At 43.1% G+C, this 10,841-nt stretch overlaps 1 protein-coding gene across 1 annotated transcript; it reads right to left on the reverse strand.

Annotated features, from left to right (window-relative positions):
- Window positions 1-577: 577 nt before the first annotated feature.
- Window positions 578-8,177, reverse strand: LOC118575175 (5-formyltetrahydrofolate cyclo-ligase-like; the record flags this gene model as incomplete). Its single annotated transcript, XM_036175837.1, has 5 exons — window positions 7,806-8,177; window positions 7,131-7,187; window positions 2,738-2,750; window positions 2,488-2,621; window positions 578-666 (listed from the first exon to the last, which is right to left on the reverse strand). Coding segments are annotated over exons 2-5 (291 nt in total), but the record flags the coding sequence as incomplete, so codon positions are not given.
- Between the last annotated feature and the right edge of the window lie 2,664 nt (window positions 8,178-10,841).

A 10,841-nucleotide genomic window follows, 5' to 3' on the forward strand; every position in this document is an offset into this window, starting at 1 on the left:
AATTTAAACAATACCTACCTACAAATCCAGCTTTATAGAAGGTGCTAGAAGGAAAACTCCAACCTATGGAGTAGCTGCACCCATGAAATCTCAGGAAATAAACAATATCACTGAAAGGATGAGAATAGGTGTTGGTGGTGGGTGCTGGTTACCGGCAAATAAAGTCACGAGCCATGGCCACAACTACCAGGGTTACAGAGAGCTTTATTAGGAGGGAAAGGTGGGGGGAGAGAGAGGGGAGCCAGACCTGGGGGGAGGGAGCAGAGCAGAGCAGGGAGGCAGAGAGCAGAGAGAGAGGGTGGGGTATGCATCCAGCTTTATTAAGGTGCAGATCTCATGACCACACTGAATGTACGTAGTTGCCAGCGCCCCTGATGACATAAGACGCAAGACCCCGAGGAGTGAGGGCAGGATCCTAACATCCAGAATTTTTGCTTATTATTAAAAAAAAAAAAAAAACAAGTGAATCAGGAATAAGGGTGTTGTTCCTTCCAGAAAAACTGCTTCCAGCTGATTTGGTGGGCGTTGGTTGGCTCTTAGTGGGGTAAGGGAAGTGGGCTTCTGCAGGTAGACAGGCGTCCTGGGATGGTGGGCCATCCTGCTGCCCTGGAGCCATCCAGCCCTTCTTGGCTTGGCACTCTGGCCGCCTTTGTGTCTGACAGGATGCTGGTGAGACAGGAAAAGCCTAAAGTAGATCCGACCTGTCCAGATGATTTAAGCTGGTTTCTGGAGCTTGGGAAAAATTTTGAACATGTAAAAAGCAGCCATGAGAAAATCAGTGACCATTGTTTAGTACTCTACTTATATTGGTTAGTGTTGATGAGAGAGACAGAGCAAGAGTCTGTCCTATGGGACCTCAGAAATGGGTAACAGTATAGGGAAGTTTGTCTTCTGACAGTGTCATATCCATTCTATTTATTCTATAACACCACATGTCACCTTCACCTCAGCCTCACAATTCAGCTCAATAGTTGAGGAGGGCTGGAGAGGTGGTGATAGGTCCTTTTCCCGGATCACAGAAAAACAGAAATGGTCAATGACAACCCAGGTCTGAGTCAGCAAAGCAATTCCGTGTCTAGTCACAGTGATTAATCTGGGGATGACCACTTGGGGCAATGAAAGTTAGGGCCAGGGTTTTATTGAGACTGTTAGAAAACCAGACTTGCTCTTTTTTCTGCTGGGAATTCTAGCTGAAAAGGTGATGTCCAAGTCCATGCTGCCATGGGCCACAGTGAACATGAATCCATCACAGATACAGAGTCACAAAAAACACAGATTGACTCCTAAGGACACTGATCCAGAGACCTTTAAGGCTCTTCTGTATAGTCTTCCATTTCTGTACCAATATTATTCCAGTTGTACTTAAGCCAAGTTGATTAAGGTCGAATCAGACTATCAATTCTCAGTGGAGGGACTGCAGGCTGATCAAACTATCTAGGCAGCTCTCACTGTAAATTCAGTAGAGATACATTCCCTCTATTTCATTCACCAGCTGGGTTATTATGTTGTAAACCTAAAACAGGAATGCCTTATGTGAAATTTTTGCTTGAAAACTTATCATTGCAACTGAGGGTGGAGAAGCTTACCCCCTTCTAAACTGAGATAACAGAGACACACCAGGAAGATGAGCAGACCACAAAGGCTGCAGCAAAGACAATCTGAGCTCCCACCAGCTCCTCTCCAGCATGTGGAGCTGGATCTACGTTGTAGCACTGAACTTGCTACAGTCTAAACCGCTGATGCAAGGAAAATTGCACACTGAGAATGTGATGTTGGAGGTAACCAACAGTGACCTGCCTGCTCAGACACTCCTACAAACAGCAGGGATCTCTGCCTCAGACCACAACTGACTCTAAAGTATCATTCTCCATGCCACTGCAACGTGGGTTGCAAGTACCATGGAAGCAAAAGCCACTGATGCCACAAACACAGTATGGATAAAGATCAGAGGATGGAAATGAATAAGCCAGTGTTGGGAATGCACATTTTCAAGACCCACCCCTTAGCTTTAATGTTTTCAATATTCAGTATCTTTTTATTTGATACTTATATTTAATGTTAGTGCAAGTTGGGACACTTTATTAGTATAAAATTTCTGTCTCCCCAGCTACAGTGTGAGTCCTTTCAGGCACAGGGCCTTATCTTCCTATACATACACTAGATCTGACATAAAATAGATGAAAATACCTGGTAGACTCCAGAGAGGAAGTGTATGCCCATGAGCTCAGCACTGGAGAGGCAGGAGTTTGAGAGTTTGAGCCAGACCTTGTCATACACACACACACACACACACACACACACACACACACACACACACACGGGGTGGGGGAGATTTTTAGAAGAAGGAAAATTCTGATGACATTATCTAAACATTCAAAGCCATCAAATCTCTTAAACTAGTCAAGTCTAACCATGCTTAGCATCCAACATCAGATGATATCTGATGCATCTAGGTAAGGTGTTTTGATGTGAGAAATGATGGCTTACCCGTGGATAAGGCCTCCTCCTGAACATCTCCCTCACCAAGCTGATGACTATTCCAGGATGTTTTGGGAAGTGAAGAGAAGTCTTCAGGTGATGCTAACCTCATCATGTCCATGGGATTGCTCTGGAATCGGTACCTCGGGATGAAGCAGATTTTGCCTTGTCTGAAAATGTCCTTGATGATCTCTCCCATTGTTAATTTCATCTTGCATGCTCAAAAAGATGGAAATTCTTTTGGAATTTTGATACTGACTGTGGGCAATCACCTAAGTGGGAAATGATGGCAATTATAATTTTTAAGACTATAGTTTTCATAAACTAGTAACTCCTCTTACCAATTTCTCCCCTTTTGTCACAGCCTTCTCCAAGTAAAGTGATACAGTGAGTTAATGCTATGTCTTGATACCTGGCTTTTATTTCCATACTCAAGATTTGCATATTCGATGATCCCTTTACCTTTCTGGTAGGCCTTTTGTCTGTATGGAAACTCATTAAGAAGACATGAAATGGAAAAGCTGTCTATCTTCAGAATTCCAGATGTGATCCCAGTTTCCAGTACATGTCAGAAACTTACTAGAGGACTTTTGGTTTATTTTCTCTTTGAAATTTGGATCTCACCAATTTTCCAGTCCTTGCATTGTTTGGCATTTCTCCCATCAATTTTAACCCTTTAGGCCCAACCAAGACCTAACCTTCCTGACTTCTGCATAACCTTTACTACATTTAGAATGATACACAACTCAGCACTTCAGTCTGTAGGAGGTAAGTCGTGAGTCAACCACTGCTTATGTGTCCTAAACCAGTCCACAAGCTCCCACAGAGAACATGCCCTATAACAGTCTCTACCAATGCTATTCCATTCAACTGGGTGTTCAGAAAGTTCATTAGAACAGGGCCAAGGGGCTCCTAGTGTAAGAATCTTATTTAGTAGAATCACTTGCTGTCTTTTACAAATGATAAGTGGTGCTGGTTACCATGTGGAAAGGTCATGAGGCATGAGCCATGACAAAACTCTATCAGAGCTTTATTAGGAGGAGGTTGGGGCAGGGGACAAAAGAACCAGGCCTGGAGAAGAAGCACGTGTAGAGAGCAGAGACAGGGAAAGAGAGAGAGAGTGGGCGCAGGAGAAAATAGAGCAGAGAGAGGAGGGGAGTCTGTGTCTGGCTCTTTTAAGGACTCCCAGGAACATGCAGGTGGGCTTATGGAGCTATGCCACACATGCGCTGCGTGATTACTCTGAGCCCAGGTAATCACCAATGCACACTGATGACTTAAGACACAAGACCCGTTGCTTAGCTCCTGAACTGTGCATGTGTGGTCATGCAGCTGGAGGAGTGGCAGAATCCCAACACTCATCAGGCTAAGGGTGCTAAGCTTTGCTCAAAACCCTAGGAATTTACCCAGACTCAGAAGTTGGCCTTAACTCCCTTTTTTTACTCCATCCCTTTTTTGTTCTCTCCTGTCCTGCGAGGTAAGAAGAGAAGGATAATAATGCAAATGCAGCTTACAAATATGACTGGCAGAAAGATACAGTAAAGAAAGCCAAGTTACATGTAATACAAAGGGAAGAGAGAAATGAAGCAAAGCACACCAAACCCAGGGCTGAGGAAGAAAGTCAACCCTCAGTTTCTGAAAAGCCGTAAAGCTGTTGTTGGAAGGCTTGCCATCAGTGAAGGAAATGGAAAGGGGAAATCGAGATTTGGAGGAGGCCCAAGGCTTTGACACCACTTACTACATGAGAAAGCACTTTTCTTAATCTCTTTAAAGCAGAGGATAGAAACCCAAGAGAGCTGAACAGCAGTAAAGGCACACAGCTACAATTCAGTGTGAGACTATGCACACACATTTGCCTTCCTGCCTTCAAGCCCATTTACGTGCTATTTGTTAAGAAGGGAGGAAAAAAGGAAACCCATCATAACAATGAAGACAGTAAAGCAGAAATATGATTAACTCCTGTAAGACAGAGGGAGAAGGAGACAGTATCTCCAGACAATGCAGCACTAAAACGTGGACACAGGAGGGAGGCTGAACCCATCCTTCTCTTAGAATTCCGACCAATGTCTACAAAAACAGCGGCATCTTGTAGCTAACACACTTTCATTCATAAATATGTACAGACAAGAAGGGCCAGGAGTTTCATTCAGTGGTAAAAGGCTTCACTACCATGTTCAAGGTTCTCAGTTGATGCCCAATACCCCCAAAGGACATAAATATGCATAGCCAATAAATGATTTTCAACCATTTAGAAAAGTCAAAGTACAAAACAGAAAGATTTCTAAAATGAAAAATGGAAGGAAAAAATGATTCAGTGCTAAACAGATAATTAAAGAAAATGAAGATTATTTTTCATTTCTAACTAGTTTTCTCAGACAAGCTGAAAACAATAGCTGAATCTATAAAACATCAATAGGTTGCTACAGAAAGGAGGCAGTAAGTAATAATTATTGGAAATTAAACAAAATGAAAACAATCTAGGAAGAAATCCTGTGTTGGGAGACAAATTAGGGAAAAAAAATAGGAAAAAATGTTAAAAGACACAGAAGATCTATGTAGACTTTTTACTATCTGATTAACAAGAATTCCTGAAAGGCCCAGAGGAAAACTAGTTACCAAGATGCAGTGGTTTGGATGAGAATGGACACTGTAGGCTCATCCATTTGAATGTGTTCTCAGTTGATGAACTATTTAGAGGATTAGGAGATGTGTACCTCTTGTAGAAGGTGTGACATTCCAGGTGGGTTGTGGAGGGCACAAAGTCCTTGTGCTCACAGATAAGCACTAGGGAAACCAGGAACGTTAAACACTAAGGCTTGTCTGTTCCAAAGGAAGAGATGTATCATCTCTTTTCTGCCCAGAAGGCTGGGAATGGATTTGGTTAATAGCCTGGTGACCACTGAACTGTCTCTATGGCCAGACCACACATGGTTCTCCCATATTCTTATGTTTGTCTCAGTCATCCTTCCCAGACCCTTATCTTGAGTGTTGTTTCTCAGTCAGTAGAGGCCATCTTTATGGGAGATGTCACACGTACTTTACAAATGGAAGCAGAGGTGGTTAACAACCTTTGCACTATCTGTATGACCAACACCACACCAGACCTTTAACATGTCATATGTAGTCAATCTTTACAATCCATCTTAATGGGAGAGGACACATGTACCTTGGAAAGAGTTTCAATGTAACCATGTCTTAAGCTTTGTTGTACACACAGCATTGAATTAATTATTACCAGAAAACTTTTGCCCAATATGTGCTGTGCTTAAATATGCCTAAAATAAACTGTCCTTTGTCAGCGTCTAGAGTTTGAACCAACAACAGCCACTGAGTTGTATTGAGGAAGGCTTCCTTCTTGCTTCATACTGATGACACCTTCTGTCCTCTATGATCACAGAGATCACTAGAGTGGGCTTTGGTTCAAAATCCCACAGCCCATGGCAATCCCAGTCAGTCTCAGTCTCTCTCTCTCTCTCTCTCTCTCTCTGCCCCATGCCCATTTCCTTCCCTCTCCCCCCATTCCCTCCTTCCCCCACTCCATTTTGTAAGCTCTCAGCTACTTCTCCAGCACCATGCCTGCCTGCCTGCCTGCCTCCATGCTTCCCACCACAATTACAGGCTAGTCCTCTGAAACTATAAGCAAGCCCCAAATCAAATGCTTCTTTTTCTAAGTTGCCTTGGTCATGGTGTCTCTTCACAGCAACAGAACAGTAACTAAGCCACAAGATATAATACATAAATCAAACACATCAGTCTCTAGGTTGGAAGTCATAGATCTTGAACAGAATGAGAAAAAAATAATCAAAAACTTGAAATCAATTTAGCAGTCAAATGGGAGTTGTTGGGTCTAGAGAGATGGTTCAGCAGTTTAAGAGCACTTTAATGCTCTTGCAGACAACCTGGATTCAAATTATAGCACCTACACTGAGTGGTGGTGGCGCATGCCTTTAATCATAGTACTCTAGAGGCAGAGGCTGGCTGATCTCTGTGGATTCGAGGCCAGCCTGGTCTATAAAGGGAGTTCAGGACAGCCAGGACTACACAGAGAAACCCTGTCTTGAAAAACCAAAACCCAAACCCAAAAACAAAATAAAACAAAAAACACTAAAAAACCCAAAACAAACCAAAACCAAATTACAGCACCTACATGGGGGCTTACAAACATCCTTAACTATATTTCCAGGGGATCTGGCACCCACTTCTGACCTCCAAAGGCACCAGGTGCACTCGTGAGTACACACACACACACACACACACACACACACACACACAATGCACTTACATACATGCAGGCAAAACATTCATATATGTGAACTAAAAATATATAAACGTTGCCAATTACATTGGTTTTTTCTTTAAAAATAATTTAAGGATATAATCTAAAAAAGTTGAGAAGAAAAAGTACATAAGAAAGAAGGCAACAAGTTCCAGATACAACCCTAACTCAGAAGCAGAAACAAGACTGTGAGGATGCAGTTACCTCACAACATGAAAATTAATCTGCCCCTAGATGAACACAGATTCTAGTAAATAAAGGACGACACAATTTAAAACTAGAAAAACAGACCCAAATTCAGTGTTCTAAGCATGGGGAAATAAAATGTAGCACATTTTTGAACATCTTATCTCCAGCCCTCCAATTTTTCATTCACCTGCTTCCTCTGCTAGATCTTCTGATCCTTCAGGGGCAATGATCACCTTTTTCATCTCTGTAACCCAATACACAGCAAAATGGTTTACTACTAGATGATAAACACATGTGAGTGAATTAAATTTAAACCGGGAAGTGCGGGCGGGGATCGACATTCTCTGCATCTTCTTCAGCTCAGCTGGCAGCAATGCCTTTCCTCACAATAACAAAATAACTCCAAACTGTGCCCGGGTCCTCAGAAGCTCCGGGCTATCCACAGGCTCCGCCCCTTGTCCTAGGAGGCCAGACTGGAGCCAGGAGCATAAGTGCGCCTGCGCAGACACGCCAGCCGAGCCCAAGCTTCCAGACTGGCGCAGCCGCTCCTCTGCACTTCCGCCCGCAAACAAGGCTACAGCTTACTGAGACCCCCCGCCGTCACGTGGCAAGCACCGCCCAGGCCACGCCCATCACCTGCTGAGAGGGGGAGGGAGGGGCGTGGCCTCTGTAGACCGGCGGAAGTGCTCCGGCCTCTTAGGCGCCGGATCCCGCCCCCGTCTTGTGGCAGTGAAGGGCAGCGTGCTGGGGCGTCCTTGGCCTTTCCTGCATGGTAGCTGGGGACTGTGCACCAAGCCCAGTACATTTACCCTCCCTCACAGCCTGCGGAGGTCGCCATGCTTCTGCAGAAGGGTCTAATTACCTTAACGTTGTGCAGTGCTGGGCTGAAGAGGCATCAAAAGAAGGGCAGAGCGAACCAGATGCGCGTACATCATTGCCGATGGACACTTGGCTCCTCCTGGCCAAAGGACAGAACATTCTGCTTTACCAGACTTCCTTTTCCAGTCAGTTGGCTCATTACTGATAGACTTGGGGGCCGCAGTTACAGCAAATGGCAGGCCCTTTCTGGAGATGGATGCCCCGTCACTGGGAAACTCAGGACTCAGTCACCCTGCTCTTTATTATTGAAGAATTTTGCTGTTGTCGGAACCTGCTGTTCAGAGACAGATAATGCCTTTCTCTAGCAGATAAACGTTTGAGTGGAGAGAGGAGATTATAGAAGTGGATGAGAGGAGGGCTGACTTGGATTTATATTACCATCACCCCCATTCAAAAGCTGAGGACTGGCGTTTAAAGAGTTAATTTTTCAGAGCTGGGAAGATGGTTTAGTTGGTAAAATGCTTGCCACACAAGCCTGTGGAATCGAGTTCAGATCTCCAGCACCCATGTAAAAAGGTATATAGTTCATTTCTGGCAGATCTGAGTGTCTGAAGAAGACAAAGCAAGGCAGAAGAGGGAGAACAGAGAAGAGAATTCTTGTCATGGACCGTAAAACAAGCAGTGAATTCACTTACATCTTTGGTCTCATCTTTATGTTTATAGACCTAACAATTCAGGTCAGTGTGGTCGCATAATATCCATTTACCAATACTTGAACATGAGTATTGTCTATAGATCAGTGTCCCCTGAAAGCATGCCAAGTATAGAGAATCCTGAGCCATTTCGAGACCTAGGCAGTCCATAAATCAATGTATGCAGCAAGTATTAATCTGCAGAAGAAATTTAAAACTTAGCATGCACATGGTCCTAGGTTTTATCACCAACACCACACACACACACACACACACACACACACACAAATAAGTTGTACGTGAATTGCTGCTGTTGAATTTTGGAGGCAGCCTTTTTCTAGATATCCATTGCTATTTTATGTGGCTTCATATCATGGGCACATCCCTTCAGCAATAAATACATATCTTGTCAGTATAAATGAGGAATAAGCCTAGCATACACAAGGCTCTTGGTTTGATTGCCAGTACAGCAAAAATAATGATAACTTTGTCCAGTTTGGCATGGGAGAAACCATTTTTTTTTTTTTTTTTTTTTTTTTTACTTAATCCAAGCCTTTGACAAAAGTACTTTAGTTCCATATGTACACAGCCACCAGTCAGGGGAAAGTGTCTGCATGTGGTTGTGCAGAGTCAGCTCTACTAGCTGGACAGGCTTGTGACTCTAAATCATGCTCTTCTAATTTCTCCATGATTCTGACCCAGACCACAGGGATATGTATAATGATTTAGAATATGTTATTAAGGAACTAGAATATGGTTCGAAGTCAAGAAGCACTTGCTGGCTATTCCGGGATTCCCAGTTCAGATCCAGCACCACACCAGTCTGCCTATAACTCTAGTTCTAAGGGGTCCAACACCCTCTTCTGGCTTCCATAGGTACTGCCTGCACATGCTGCATATACATAAACTCAGGCACAGGCATAAAGCAAAAGTAGATGCATACTTAAAAAAAAGAATATGTGCTAAGTTGGGCTTAAAGCCAGATTGTTTCCTATCAGAAATTATAAAGATGAGAAGAAAGAAGCTAGCTTTTTTTTTTCTCTTTTCAACCTAATATATCTACATCTCAAGGGTAATATTGCCAGAGCAACTCAGAAGGACCTCTAGTTTCCCAGGAACTTGCAGGGATCTGATTTCTCCACCTCCTCTCACTTTTGATGCTTTACTGAATCATAAAAGGAAGAAGAAGTGGTGTTATTCTAAAACATTTTCCTCCTTCACAGTTTGAGCTTTTGCTTTCATATGTAGCCCACATAGTGACCTACGTAAAGAGATTCCAGGAGCCTCCAAATAATATTACCCCTGCGGCACCAGATCCTGTCTTTGCCTTAGTTGTCTCCTTGGCCTCCGGGTGGACAGCTCCAGTCAGCTCTGCCAGGGAAGATGACTGACTGTGAGTTCATGTGTATCTCTGGCTGAGGACGATCTCCAGTATGTCCTGCAGGTGCCCGCTTTAGAATCGGCTCCAAGCAAAACATCCAGAGTGCTACAAAGAGTTGCTTTCTCAGTTAAAAAAAAAAGTCAAAAAGAATCTGAAACTATACTTGGATGGTTTTGATGTGGAACCCATAGATGCCACCAGAACTATATTTAATCAAGTGATGGACAGCATCATTAACTGGGGAAGGATTGTGACTGTATTTGCCTCTGGGGGTGTTCTCGTGGCTTGGATGTGGATGCTTACAAGCAAGTTTCCAGTTTTGTGGCTGAATTCATAATGAATAGCACAGGAGAATGGATAGGGCAGAATGGAGGCTGGGTATGTGTGATGACATCCCTTTTACATTTCTCTACTGCAAAGTTGGAATGGAGAGTTTCCTTACTAATTAAAACAAACAAGAAAATACCAACTAAAAGGTTTCAGTCTGTTTGTAGATCTTATCTTAGATAATTTTAATTAAAAGTAAACAAAGCAGAAATCTCCTGGGTCATTTCCAATGGACCCTACAACGTTACAGTGGGCAAACTTTTGTCTGCCTAGCTTTTCTTTAGCTTGGGAACTAGTCATGAGGTCTGGGACTGAAAGTAGCAGGTTTGAACGCATCTTCAGGGTCAGCAGTGCAGACCCTCAAGGGTCTGTCTACCTTTTGCTAGGATTCTCATGACAATGGAGAATTAGGACAGAAAGAGCTGGAATTTGATCTTCTCATTTGTACTTTGTGGTGTTGTAACAGTGAGCTGCACAGTTTTGTGCATTCCATATTTACATTGACTCTTCCCATTTTCTACTATACAAATTAGGGGCTATTAAAGTTTCATGAAACAAATAAATGATGCACTGCCTCACTAGAAGGAACCCTTTTAAAGGATATTCAAATATAAAAATTTGCTTTTTTTAAAAAACATCAGTATTTCAAAAAGCCAGAACTATACCAAGAATTTTTGGA

This window comes from Onychomys torridus, unplaced genomic scaffold, assembly GCF_903995425.1.
Source record: "Onychomys torridus unplaced genomic scaffold, mOncTor1.1, whole genome shotgun sequence".
Taxonomy (NCBI): Eukaryota; Metazoa; Chordata; class Mammalia; order Rodentia; family Cricetidae; genus Onychomys; species Onychomys torridus.